Source organism: Myxocyprinus asiaticus, chromosome 19, assembly GCF_019703515.2.
Source record: "Myxocyprinus asiaticus isolate MX2 ecotype Aquarium Trade chromosome 19, UBuf_Myxa_2, whole genome shotgun sequence".
NCBI lineage: Eukaryota > Metazoa > Chordata > Actinopteri > Cypriniformes > Catostomidae > Myxocyprinus > Myxocyprinus asiaticus.
Genome location: NC_059362.1, coordinates 39842396 through 39857251, shown reverse-complemented (window position 1 = coordinate 39857251; position 14856 = coordinate 39842396). Strand labels below are relative to the sequence as shown.

At 39.9% G+C, this 14856-nt stretch overlaps 1 protein-coding gene across 3 annotated transcripts in view; it reads right to left on the bottom strand.

Annotated features, from left to right (window-relative positions):
- LOC127410246 (protein FAM184A-like) overlaps nucleotides 1-14856 on the bottom strand; it is a 205510-nt gene that overhangs the window by 64112 nt on the left and 126542 nt on the right. For all 3 annotated transcript variants that reach the window (XM_051645408.1, XM_051645409.1, XM_051645410.1), the window contains exon 11: nucleotides 7545-7757. In XM_051645408.1, the coding sequence (XP_051501368.1) occupies nucleotides 7545-7757 (213 nt within the window). The remainder of the gene's footprint in view (nucleotides 1-7544; nucleotides 7758-14856) is intronic.

The following is a 14856-nucleotide window of genomic DNA, read 5'->3' as shown; positions in this document are numbered from 1 at the left end:
ACCTTTGAAATCCCTCACCTCTGGCCCTACAGCAAGATGAGGCACGATATAAACCGATCCTTTGTGCCTTTGTGAAACTATATTTATTTAGCTTTGATGAGCACTTAATGTAGTTTGCTCCCTCATAAAAGATCTGGGAACTCACTATCTGTTTTCATTTCACTGAATGCGAAGCCTTTATGATGCTTTAAGTCACCCTGCTGCAATATGAGCAAAAGGAGAGCAGGAAGAAAATGATAGTGCACTGTTGGAATGGCAGCTCTGAGATTGCCAGGTACCTTCACATTTCCTCTCCTTTAGCCACTCTAGCTCATCAGTCCATATGTTCTCGGCTGGTGGGCTGGCGAGGGTGGCCGCAGGCAAATGTTTTACCTGCTGTGGCAGCTGCGGGTAGTTCGCGTGGTCTTTCCGGCTGGCGAAAAAGTAGTGCTAGGATATTTTTTGCTTGATATCAGCAAAAAGCTACAGTACAGGAGGCAGCTGAGTTGGGTTATTTTGCCTGTTGGAGCAAAATATCAGAGTCCCTAAGGACAGAACAGCAAGAAGTAAGACTGACGCTGTCTTCTCTCTCCTCTGCAATGCTGCCATGCCCATTAGCAGCAGAAGAGCCTTCCTCAAATCGGTTTCAAAAGAGCCCTGCTGAATATGAGATGTCAGGATGGGGCCAATCTCAAACAGTCAGAGGGGGAAGGATATTACAATAACGTAAACGATTAAAAAGACAAAAAACAGCAATGAAAAATATTCTAGTTAACTACAATGCACATAAAACGGAAGTTTGCCAAAGAATGAAAACTAAATTGAGACCATAAATGTGCACAAAATGAACAAAAACTAAATAGAATTACCGAGAAAATGACTATAGTTTTTCATACTTTCAATCAATGATAATTATCTGAAGCCTGACTTTTGAAAAAAATAAATAAAAAAAAATAAAGCCCAATTAAAAAAAAAAAAAAAAAAAAAAAAAAAGAGGCAACTGATTGACATTTTGCATTGTGTATGTGACATTTAGGCAAAAATAAATCTGAAAACTAAGACACCGCAATAAATCAGCATGCGTCAAAGTGGTTACAGCAAATCATGATGCAGATGCCTTAAGTTAACATGAAAGAAATTACACTTTTAATTAGTGGATTCAAACAGCCTCAAACAAAACTTTTGAATATACTTCAAAGAGTCTACGTGATGAACTTCATACATTTTGGCAAATCCAGCAACTAGCTGTACTCTGGTGTGGACCATCTGAAACAAGATGTGAGGGGATCCATCCAGAGTGACGGTTGTTACAATTTACATCTAAATGTCGCAATAATGGTACATTTCATTGTATTCATATACAGTAGTATGCTGTGTTGTTGTGAATTTGACAGATAAAACTTAACTTTAATGATAATATTTTAGTATAGTGCGGTTTTTTGATTAAGTGTAATATGCATCATAGGCAACAATTTATTAATTTATTAAAGGATTTATTAAAGTCCTATGTTATATTTCTGCTTTGAAGGTCAAGGCTGGTCAGTTTTTAGAAATCACAAAAAACAGGAACAAACATTCTTCCTCCAAAAAATCTAGACGCAGCGGTAACAAATAGAACAGAATGCATGTGTTTGATACAGTGCCTAAAAACATGGCTCGAGATGCTGAATACAAAAACAGTGAAACATGGTGCAACAACATAAGATGACCATCTAGCGAATGTGTTCATAGAAAGATTATTGAATAACAGCACAAACGGGCACAAAAATGTGTGTGGTGTGAACAGCCCCTTATAACGGGCAACTGAATGAAAGCATAATTGGCCTTTTTGGCACACAAAAAATTGTGCTGTCAGTCAATAATTTTTTTTAATCGCAATTAATCGCATAATTTGTTTTATAGTTAATCGCAAATTTTGAAAGTGATGAAATTAAATGACTCTAAAATAAATTCTTTTCCTGTCAAAATGCATTTATTTCCATCTTTTGAAAGAAAAAATATGTAAATATGTAACAATATACAGGTGCATCTCAATAAATTAGAATGTCGTGGAAAAGTTCATTTATTTCAGTAATTCAACTCAAATTGTGAAACTCGTGTATTAAATAAATTCAGTGCACACAGACTGAAGTAGTTTAAGTCTTTGGTTCTTTTAATTGTGATGATTTTGGCTCACATTTAACAAAAACCCACCAATTCACTATCTCAAAAAATTAGAATACATCATAAGACCAATAAAAAAAACATTTTTAGTGAATTGTTGGCCTTCTGGAAAGTATGTTCATTTACTGTTTATGTACTCAATACTTGGTAGGGGCTCCTTTTGCTTTAATTACTGCCTCAATTCGGCGTGGCATGGAGGTGATCAGTTTGTGGCACTGCTGAGGTGGTATGGAAGCCCAGGTTTCTTTGACAGTGGCCTTCAGCTCATCTGCATTTTTTGGTCTCTTGTTTCTCATTTTCCTCTTGACAATACCCCATAGATTCTCTATGGGCTTCAGGTCTGGTGAGTTTGCTGGCCAGTCAAGCACACCAACACCATGGTCATTTAACCAACTTTTGGTGCTTTTGGCAGTGTGGGCAGGTGCCAAATCCTGCTGGAAAATGAAATCAGCATCTTTAAAAAGCTGGTCAGCAGAAGGAAGCATGAAGTGCTCCAAAATGTCTTGGTAAACAGGTGCAGTGACTTTGGTTTTCAAAAAACACAATGGACCAACACCAGCAGATGACATTGCACCCCAAATCATCACAGACTGTGGAAACTTAACACTGGACTTCAAGCAACTTGGGCTATGAGCTTCTCCACCCTTCCTCCAGACTCTAGGACCTTGGTTTCCAAATGAAATACAAAACTTGCTCTCATCTGAAAAGAGGACTTTGGACCACTGGGCAACAGTCCAGTTCTTCTTCTCCTTAGCCCAGGTAAGACGCCTCTGACGTTGTCTGTGGTTCAGGAGTGGCTTAACAAGAGGAATACGACAACTGTAGCCAAATTCCTTGACATGTCTGTGTGTGGTGGCTCTAGATGCCTTGACCCCAGCCTCAGTCCATTCCTTGTGAAGTTCACCCAAATTCTTGAATCGATTTTGCTTGACAATCCTCATAAGGCTGTGGTTCTCTCGGTTGGTTGTGCATCTTTTTCTTCCACACTTTTTCCTTCCACTCAACTTTCTGTTAACATGCTTGGATACAGTACTCTGTGAACAGCCAGCTTCTTTGGCAATGGATGTTTGTGGCTTACCCTCCTTGTGAAGGGTGTCAATGATTGTCTTCTGGACAACTGTCAGATCAGCAGTCTTCCCCATGATTGTGTAGCCTAGTGAAACAAACTGAGAGACCATTTTGAAGGCTCAGGAAACCTTTGCAGGTGTTTTGAGTTGATTAGCTGATTGGCATGTCACCATATTCTAATTTTTTGAGATAGTGAATTGGTGGGTTTTTGTTAAATGTGAGCTAAAGTCATCACAATTAAAAGAACCAAAGACTTAAACTACTTCAGTCTGTGTGCACTGAATTTATTTAATACACGAGTTTCACAATTTGAGTTGAATTACTGAAATAAATGAACTTTTCCACGACATTCTAATTTATTGAGATGCACCTGTAATGCTTTTTTAAACATTTTCCAAACAAAGCCTTCCACAATGTAAAAGATAGAAATGCACTAAAATAGCACCAATTCAAGTAACAAACATTTCCCAAAGTCTAAGTGGGAGTTGGGAAATGTTTGTGGGACTAATTGAAAGAACTAGTCCCCACATAGGTTGCATATTTATTGCAATGTCTCTAAACAATCTCTTAAATCTTCATCCTCCACAATATTAATCTGCTGGTAGACTGGGGCTATATGCTTTGTTACAGCAATCATGAAGCCACATTCATAATTCACGTCAGGGTCAGCGTCAAGCACCGCTTTGAACTCCACATGAAAAGCGCTTGCAGACAAAAACATCTCATTCTGCGTTTGGTGATAGTTAAGACTTGCCGTGCTTCTGTGATAATTAAAATGTGCCTTACTTAGGCTGGAAATACAATACCAGTGTTTTTGCAGTACAGATAGTACCGAGCAACCACTCTATCCGGGTACCAGCACGCAGTATGACTGACACATGACTGCGTTAAAATGCTCACAGGCTTATTTTGATGTCTGCTCTGTTACTCCTTACACACTGAAATGGACAATTAATCAAATTAAAATCGTGACGTGCTAGTGTGATTTATTAAACCGCTAAAGGCTGCAATCTTACTGTGGATGAGCTGCATACTTTAAATAAATCCAACCGCTCATCCACTAGAAACTCCACAGACACTGAGAATCATTCACATTGTATCAGATGACAGAGCAGAGCACTTATCCATTGTGAACCACGCAGCACATGTAAAATATTTATTTATATAATTAAAATCACCACATTTGCACTTTAATCTCAGCTCAGCTTTATTTATATCACATTTAAAACAACAGAGTTGACCAAAGTGCTTCACAGAAATACAATTTAAAACATAACATTTCACAATTACCACATACACAAACACCAGTAATCTAAAATACAAACACTCCAAAACTGTGTCCTACATTTCATTTTTCAGACTCAAAGGCCAGTGTAAAGAGATGGGATTTCAGAAGTGACTTCAAAGTCTTCAATGATCACACTGGGCCATGTCACGAACTGTTTATCCGGAAAAGTGCAGCTTGCGGCAAAAAACACACGTCATAATAAAAGCACGATTCAAAATAAAATCTAGATGCCTGAAATTGAAGAAATTGAATAAAAATATATTACAACTGTATAGTAAAATGTAATATCACTACAATAATAATAATAATAATAATAATAATAATAATAATAATTTATGAAAATACCACAGTCAAGACTAAAATAAAAGTTTGGCAAAAAAAAAAAAAAGTTTAAAAGTTCTACTTTCACTTGTTAAAAGTTTTAAGAATGTATTGATTAGACACAATTTTGATGACGAAATTAAAATAAACTTTTAAAAAATGTTCTGGAAAGTTCTGGAAAATAATAATTATCATTAAACTATAATGATTAAAATAATTATAAATAACTAAACTGGTGTGTTCATAGCACGTTATTACATTAGCATATTTTTGCTGTGGTATCGAAATTGATATCGAGAACTGTGAAATTTCACTAGTATCGGTACCGTTACAACAGGAAGGAAGGAAGGAGGGAAGGAAGGAAGGAAGAGGGAACAAAGGTGTTATCTTAACAGCATAGCCACTGGACAAAACTCACATCCAGATTCTGATTCAGCAATTCCAATTAGTCTGGAATCTATTACTTCTGCCTGTGGCACTAGGAAACTCATCACCAAAAGAATTACTGATCTATCTGATATTCAATATCCACAATGAACTACTGGCGCTAATGATTTTTTAACCTGTCATGCTTTTTTTCCCCCAAAGCGGCAATGAATTTCAACTAGAAGCAAGTCAAGAAGCCTTCAACAGGGGAGTAAAAATAATGCTGATATTTACTGAATTGAAAAGCAGGTCTTTATTCTATACTGGGTCAATTTAAGCAGTTAACCCCAACATTTGGTATCAGTGGTAGACATACTTATTCCCTCCATTCTCCTATTGACCTATTGACAGCTAGTGGCAAGGTGCATATTGCCAGGTGTGGCTCTGTCCTGGACAGTGGGACATATCAGTAATAGAGGTCAGTTGGTCATATTCCACATAATACGCTCAGAGGCCAGAAGACATGTTGCAATTAAACCCATTACATAGCAGTTTGCTGAAATAAACAGTAAAGCAATTCAATAGCGACTTCAGAGCCAATTCCACCCTGCCAAATTCAGCAAATAAACGCTCAGGCTCTGCTCGGCACGCTGCATTTGGTGAGTCAATCTCGACTTGTCACCAGTTATTCAAGCGGTATACCCCCGCTGTCCATTCATCTCCAGGCCTGCAATGTGGAGCCACTTCAGCCCAGCTCAAGGTAATAATTTCCAGTTGGCTTGTGTGTTTCTCTCCCCTGGCGTCATCAGGGGCCAGGTACTGAATAAAGCAGACATTACAGGGTGTGACAGCAAGCACTCAGCCATTACTAACCCACAGGCAGGAGAACAGAGAGCCGAGAGTGAACAGGTTATTTCAGGATACAGGGAACAGGAGAATCAGAGAGCTGTACAGTGGTCAGGGATGTTTCTGTGGTAGAATCTACTGGTGTATCAGAAGAGGGCTTTGTATGAGGGAAAACAAGTCCAAGATTTTTACCAGTAGCCATGCCTCGAAAGGTCAGAGCTGTTTTGGTGACATGAGGGGGACCTACATGATATTAGGCAGGTGGTTTTAATGTTGTAGTTGATCGGTGTATATGCAATATATAAGGTACATTTTAAAAAAGCTCAAATGTGACCAAAATTCTGAAAAACTAACAATAATATAAAATGTGCAATATCATTAGAATGTCCCCTGTACAATTAACAGCATTAGCTGAAAGAGAATTGCTTTCATATGATATCAAAATGGACATTATAACTAAAATATACCCAAATGAATCGGATCTGAAAAGAATTGGAATCGAATCAAAAGTTTGTGAATCAGAATCTTATCAATCTGGAAATCTGTATCAATATACAGCCCTATAACCAAGAGAGCAAAGTAGAATATACAAGGGTGCTCTAGAATATTTAGTTTACTTGCAAGTTTCTCAAGTCCAACAAACCTCACAACTTCAGCAAATAGTTCTAACATATTAAGTTGTGGTGCTCATGGAAGACCTACAGTAGTTTTGAGTCTGGCCTTGGTCATATTATCATTCATGTCCCCTTCCTTTCTCTCTTCCTGTTTATATAATAATACTGGATCTTTCAATAAAAATGGCAAAATGTGCAAAAAATATTAAGCTAAAAAAATAAGCCACGCTAATTGTAGCAGCCTGGGAACAGAGGTGTAGTTAAAGTAATCATTCACCCAAAAATGAAAATTCTCCCATGATTGACACCTTCAAGCAATCCAAGATGTGTATGTCTTTCCTTCTTCAGCAGAACCGAAATGAAGATTTTTATAAGCAATTTTCAGCTCTGCATGTCCATACATTGAAAGTGAATTCAAGTCTCCCGCCTTTCCTTGAGAACTGTTCATATGTGTATTATTTAGCCGTTCATACGTTAATAAAATGCTGTTTCAGTTTACATGTAACGAATATAAACTGTATATGAATCAATAATGACCCGATGCACTCATAAAAATATCCAACAATAAGATTTGCAAAACCCATTTAACCTGATGCAATTAACATAACTACATTATTAACTTAATTTAAAGCAGTTTACTTGTACTTTTGAAACTTTAGTACATTTAATATCAGTGACTACAATACTTTTACTTGAGTCAATTTCCATTGTTATCTTTACTTTATGGTTTGTGGGAGTGCCATACTTTGAAGCTCAGACAAGGTTGAATGTGGAAGAGTGGAATGGAGCCAAAAAACGAAAATAACAGAGAGGTGAAAGAAAAAGATAAGAGAGCACATACAGGTCAGAAAATGGTCTGTCTGTGAGACAGGTGAGAGATTATGTTTGGTTGGGGTTACCTTGAGGTCATGCTGACGGGCTTCCTGCATGTCCTGCATAGCGCAGCAATGGGCTTCCTTCAGACGTTGCTCCCTGCACTGGTGCTCCAGCTCCATCTCCTGCATCTGCTGACCCAGGTGTTCTCGTTCCTGACTGAACTGCGCCTGCAGCTGCTGCAGGGAATGTTGCGATTGGGAAAGCTGCATCTCCAGGCTCTGTTTCAACAAGGAAATCTGTACACGGAAAAAGAGGCACAGAAACAGGAGAAGGTCGGTTGAAAAGAAACTTTAAGTGGGCGATTCTTCAGTTAGGGGCACTTTTGACTACCTGAAAATTAAACTTCTTCTGAAAACATATTTTAGGACTTATGTCCTGGAATAAAGATTGGACAATGGCATTGATCAAGCTTCAAGAGGATTTTGGTATAATGTGTTTTGATCAGGTGCACAGTAATCCACAGTCTTACATGGGCTGAAGCTCAGGGGCCCCAACTGACAGGGGGGGGCCCATTTGCGTTATCCGCCACCCTGTTCTCCCCCTTTTACATTTGCGGGAGGAGCACATGTAAACGCATTAAGCGGGAGACGCTGAGAACACTGAGATGTGTGCAACAGCGAAAGCCGTCCATGTAGCAGGTGTTCATAGAATAGTAGTCTGCACCCCATGTCTGATGGAACTGATATACAGTACTGTGCAAACGTTTTAGGCACATATGAAAAATGTTGCATAGTGCGGATGTCTTCAAAAATAATGCCATAAATAGTTTTCATTTATCAATTAACATCATACAAAGTCCAGTAAACATAAAAAAGCTAAATCAATATTTGGTGTGGCCACCTTTGCCTTTAAAACAGTCCCAATTCTCCTAGGTACACCTGGACACGGTTTTTCTTGGTTGTTGGCAGATAGGATGTACCAAGCTTCTTGGAGAATTCGCCACTGTTCTTCTATCTGTTTAGGCTGTCTCAATTGCTTCTGACTCTATATGAAATCTCAGACTGACACGATGTTCAGTGGGGGGCTTTGTGGGGGCCATGACATCTGTTGCAGAGCGCCCTGTCCTTCTATTCTAATCTTTTCTATTTGCAAAAGTAATGTTTGGGAGTCTAAAATGTATTTTTCCTATTGACACACTAAAGCTGAAGATATAAATAACCATCTTAAGACAAATGTTTTTGTGAAACATCTTATGTGCCTAAAACCTTTGCATAGTACTGTATATATATTTACAGGATGGATTACAATAGCTTTAAACTTTTTTTGTGTACTGTGTGTGTGTGTGTGTGTGTATATATATATATATATAAGGTATACAGGTGCATCTCAATAAATTAGAATGTCGTGGAAAAGTTCATTTATTTCAGTAATTCAACTCGAATTGTGAAACTCGTGTATTAAATAAATTCAATGCATACAGACTGAAGTAGTTTAAGTCTTTGGTTCTTTTAATTGTGATGATTTTGGCTCACATTTAACAAAAACCCACCAATTCACTATCTCAAAAAATTAGAATACATCATAAGACCAATAAAAAAAAACATTTTTAGTGAATTGTTGGCCTTCTGGAAAGTATGTTCATTTACTGTATATGTACTCAATACTTGGTAGGGGCTCCTTTTGCTTTAATTACTGCCTCAATTCGGCGTGGCATGGAGGTGATCAGTTTGTGGCACTGCTGAGGTGGTATGGAAGCCCAGGTTTCTTTGACAGTGGCCTTCAGCTCATCTGCATTTTTTGGTCTCTTGTTTCTCATTTTCCTCTTGACAATACCCCATAGATTCTCTATGGGCTTCAGGTCTGGTGAGTTTGCTGGCCAGTCAAGCACACCAACACCATGGTCATTTAACCAACTTTTGGTGCTTTTGGCAGTGTGGGCAGGTGCCAAATCCTGCTGGAAAATGAAATCAGCATCTTTAAAAAGCTGGTCAGCAGAAGGAAGCATGAAGTGCTCCAAAATTTCTTGGTAAACGGGTGCAGTGACTTTGGTTTTCAAAAAACACAATGGACCAACACCAGCAGATGACATTGCATCCCAAATCATCACAGACTGTGGAAACTTAACACTGGACTTCAAGCAACTTGGGCTATGAGCTTCTCCACCCTTCCTTCAGACTCTAGGACCTTGGTTTCCAAATGAAATACAAAACTTGCTCTCATCTGAAAAGAGGACTTTGGACCACTGGGCAACAGTCCAGTTCTTCTTCTCCTTAGCCCAGGTAAGACGCCTCTGACGTTGTCTGTGGTTCAGGAGTGGCTTGACAAGAGGAATACGACAACTGTAGCCAAATTCCTTGACATGTCTGTGTGTGGTGGCTCTTGATGCCTTGACCCCAGCCTCAGTCCATTCCTTGTGAAGTTCACCCAAATTCTTGAATCGATTTTGCTTGACAATCCTCATAAGGCTGCGGTTCTCTCGGTTGGTTGTGCATCTTTTTCTTCCACACTTTTTCCTTCCACTCAACTTTCTGCATGCTCGGATACAGCACTCTATGAACAGCCAGCTTCTTTGGCAATGAATGTTTGTGGCTTACCCTCCTTGTGAAGGGTGTCAATGATTGTCTTCTGGACAACTGTCAGATCAGCAGTCTTCCCCATGATTGTGTAGCCTAGTGAACCAAATTGAGAGACCATTTTGAAGGCTCAGGAAACCTTTGCAGGTGTTTTGAGTTGATTAGCTGATTGGCATGTCACCATATTCTAATTTGTTGAGATAGTGAATTGGTGGGTTTTTGTTAAATGTGAGCCAAAATCATCACAATTAAAAGAACCAAAGACTTAAACTACTTCAGTCTGTGTGCATTGAATTTATTTAATACACGAGTTTCACAATTTGAGTTGAATTACTGAAATAAATGAACTTTTCCACGACATTCTAATTTATTGAGATGCACCTGTATATACACAGTATATATTCATAGTATGTGTATAATATATATGTACTGTATATTTCATATGAATTTTTCCCTAAGTAAAAAACAACTCTATGCCTTTGTAGGAAAAAGAAAGCAATGCAATAATGTTGGAGAACTTGATGTTGGTATATTCTTCACTTCAGAACATCTGTTTGCCTCTAACAACCGGTTCCAATTTGTCATAGTGATACAGTAATCACTCATATCTCCTCTCAATATTAGGATGACTATTTCTAAAACAAACATTTTCCTAGACCCACTAATGTGTGTAATCACTGTCTAATTATTTTACTTTTAGTGAAGTATCACTGTAAATTAAACATATTTGCACTTAGCAGGTGAAAATTAAAATGACAAATGATGTTTATTACGTAATTAATGTTGATGGGTGGAAACTCAAACTTTCAGCAACCCACAATAACTCACTTGACACAATAGCAGTGGAGCCTTGAAAGCAGCCAATAGCCAGTAGCCAATAGTTTAGAAAGAAAGAAAGTAGAAAGAAAGTCAAGCGTTTGAGACAACAAAAAGGTGAATAAATGTTGAGAGAATTATAATTTTAAAATTAAAAAAATCAAGTCTAAGACTTGGACTAAAGCAGACCACCAGATCTAAATCCTATAGGCGAAGTGTTTAATTTCTGCGTTACTAGCATCCTCAAATGGAATTGGAAAAATAATGACTGTTTTCAAACAGTTTCCTGAACACTCCCCCCATCTTCAATTGGTCGAAAAAAACAGATACTTCCACCCCCAAAGTCACACCACTGGTTGAGCCAATTGCGCTGTGTTGGGACACTCAAACAAACAGAGAAATATTTTGATAGTGCCACAGAGCCACAGTGTTTACACCTTTCAGGAGAACCAACCTAAAAATGGCTTACTTATAGTTGACTCTGCAAATTAAGCTGGGGTAAGAGAGAATTTTAACATCCAAAAAAAGAGACGCTGAAAAAAACAGCGAGACATGGTGCAACGGTCCATCTAGCACAAGTTTGCATTGTAAAACACTTGAAAAACCAGCGCGGATAGACACAGAAATATGTTCTGTGTAAATGGCCCCTTAGCTAGCACCTCGAATTAGCTGAATTGCGTCAAACATTATGATTGTAGAGACCAATAGAAGAAATCCTGAAAAGGCGGCAGTGATAAGACATCTTATCATTAATTTTCATGGTTGAACCGTTATCATCTCCACAAACTGTTAGCGGGTTTGTGTGTGTAAACACATATTGGATCTTGTTTTCCTCAGTGAGTAGAGTATGTGGGTGTGAATTTATGTCTAGCAGTCATGTCTACAAGTACTGAATCAGTATTCAGCCTGGGATGAGGTGAGAAGTCAGACATCGGCAACAGACACATTCTCTTCACACCATTCAATATTTCAAAGTGTGAAAGAGCCAAGACTCTGGGTTTGTGGAAATGCCTCACTCTTTGGCCTGATTAGCAGTCACTTCATGGGAAGAGGGTGACAGAGAGAGATCCAACGTGTTATTGTAATCGAAATGGCCCATACTGTATCCGCCAACAAGCCTTGTGAACAAGACTTGTGAGGGCAATAAAATGATGCTGTGCTCATCGTCGCATCAACGACTAACTTAATTTCCAAGCAGGCTGGAAATGTCGCCAGTATGGATGAGATTTCATGGCTCATATCACAGCCAGTATGTTTGAGGAAGCAGAACGCTGACAAAAAGATAAATGCACGGCCGAACGTGAATGTAAGTAATAAAAACATTATGCAAAAAATAAGCATAGAGGAATAGCGCTTCAGGGTGTCTATACACTTTGATGGAGCCTTTGATGCAAAGGAATGAATAAGATTTGTTTTGAGGACTGGGAAAGAGTCAATTCAGGTTGAAGTCAAGTTGGAACGGATGGCTACATCATAGACCGTAGTGGCAAAAGTTGTCAACTTTCTGTTGCATGTTGGAGCATAAATTTTGCAAACACTTGTGCTTCTTGAAATCAATGGTTTTGCAACTTTCTTTGACACAGCCTGAACTGTAGTGTGTAGACGCTCGCACATGCACATATACAGTACATATGTAGAGGAACGCACATGCAATACAGAAATCTGATTTGCAGTATTACCGATTGATTTCAAACGGACTCTTTCCACACCCTCAAAACGCATTGCACACATTCCCAGTCGCCACATGCTCATGCTTTCTCTAGTCTGTTTGCGCCCTTAAAAATTTAGTGCACTAGAGAGTGCTGATGGGTTCGGCTAGGGACATTTCTGCAGTGGCAGTAATCGCTTTTCCAATAAACTCTTCAGATCTTGCCACTGAAGCAAGACTTGCTTTGACATAATTAGAACTCTGAGAAAGAAAGAGGTCTCAGCTGCCTCCAGAATACTCTGAAACAATGATATGCAGATGCACACAGACACACCTTAGTAAAGCAATAGACCTTCAAATGATGAAAGGAGACAAAACAAACAATGAAAAGACAAAAATAAAGTGGCTTTGCAATGCGCAGTGATAGATTGTGAAATTCTCTAGCTGATCTAGCTAGACTGATTTTATCTACATAATCTGTATGTACAATATGCATTAAATGCTGTGCTTTTCAAACAATGCCTTAACTGTTCTGTTCACCCTTGTATAGGTTTATGAGAAAAGGATCATAAAATTTAGTTGCACCACAACTAATTAAACAGATCTTCTATTGATTGTAAATGTAACACTATATGAGTCTATCAGTGCTCTATAAATTTCCTGCTGTTTTAAGGGGATTTTGAATGTGAAATTGCATATGGTCTCAAACAACAAGTTTTAAACGCTTCCATCGCTGTGTCATTTTTCAGTCTTTATCTCTCGCAGAGGTGCCTAGAACAGACAATGAGAGGTATACCATGGAAAAAATAATTAGCCATAAAACAAAGTGCAGACTCTGGGAGATCACTGAAATGAGATAATGAATATCTTGAAATGTGTCTTTTTGCCATAATCTAGTGATTAAAGATGAAAATTTGCATTATATGCATCTAGAGAACACTTTCTTGGTAAGTATTTCAGTGCCTCCAGTTTAAATGTAGTGGAAACTGATTGACTGATTTGTAAGCTGTAATAATGAATCGACAAGATGGGGGCCGACTCCCAATTCCTGTTGCCTACTATTTCTGATGGAGTTCTAAAGTACTCTGTCATGCTTTTCTGACTATTATTTCCCATAACTCTTTAAGGCTAGGTTATACTTTGTTTTTCCACATGCCGTTCCATCCCACGCACAGTCGAGCTCTTAGCCTTACAAAGTATACTCTTTTCATGTGTTCAAGGCATGTGCACTGCAACTGCTTTGTGATACTCTTTGGTACGGTCAACAGCATGCACAGATGATGCACACAGACGCGGGTTGTTTGCGTGTCCGACGTGATCATTCCCTTGGTCCCCCTCGCCCAGAGTTTGCGCTTTCCAACCCATCGCGATGGCTGTCCCGGACGGTCCGATTCGGCTATGCGATTCAGTTCGCCAGGCGCCCGCCCAGGTTCAGCGGCGTCCGCTTCACCTTGGTGAAGGGCGAGAACACCGCTACCTTTCGTGTGGAGATTGCTACCCTTCTGTGCAAGGGCGCAATAGAGCCTGTCCCTCCAGCCGAGGTGAAGAAAGGGTTCTACAGCCCTTACTTCATCATACCAAAGAAAGGTGGTGAGTTGCGACCAATCCTGGACCTGCGAGTACTGAACCAGGCTTTGCACAGACTCCCGTTCAAGATGCTGACGCAAAAGTGCATTTTAGCAAGCATCCGGCATCAAGATTAGTTCGCGGCAGTAGACCTGAAGGACGCGTACTTCCACATCTCGGTCTTACCTCAACAGGACTGCCTGCTTTGGTATGCCCTGACCGAGGCACCTCTCGGTATAGACACGTTGGCACACAGCTGGCCCCCTGGACTACGCAAGTATGCATTTCCCCCAATGAGCCTACTTGCACAGACCCTGTGCAAGGTCAGGGAGGACGGGGAGCAAGTCATCCTAGTAGCACCCTACTGGCCCACCCAGACATGGTTCTTGGATCTCACACTCCTCACGACAGCCCCCCCCCCCCCCCCCGGCGAATTCCCCTGAGGAAGGACCTTCTTTCTCAGGGACAGGGCACCATCTGGCACCCACGACCAGACCTCTGGAATCTCCACATCTGGCACTTGGACGGGACACGGAGGACTTAAGTGGCCTACCGCCCGCAGTGGTAGACACGATCACTCAGGCTAGGGCTCCCTCTACGAGGCGCCTGTATGCCTTGAAGTGGCGTCTGTTCGCTAAGTGGTGTTCTTCCCGACACGAAGACACCCAGAGATGCGCAGTCGGATCGGTGCTTTCCTTCCTGCAGGAGAGGTTGGAGGGGCGGCTGTCCCCCTCCACCTTGAAGGTGTATGTAGCCGCTATTTCGGCTCATCACGATGCGGTAGATGGTAAG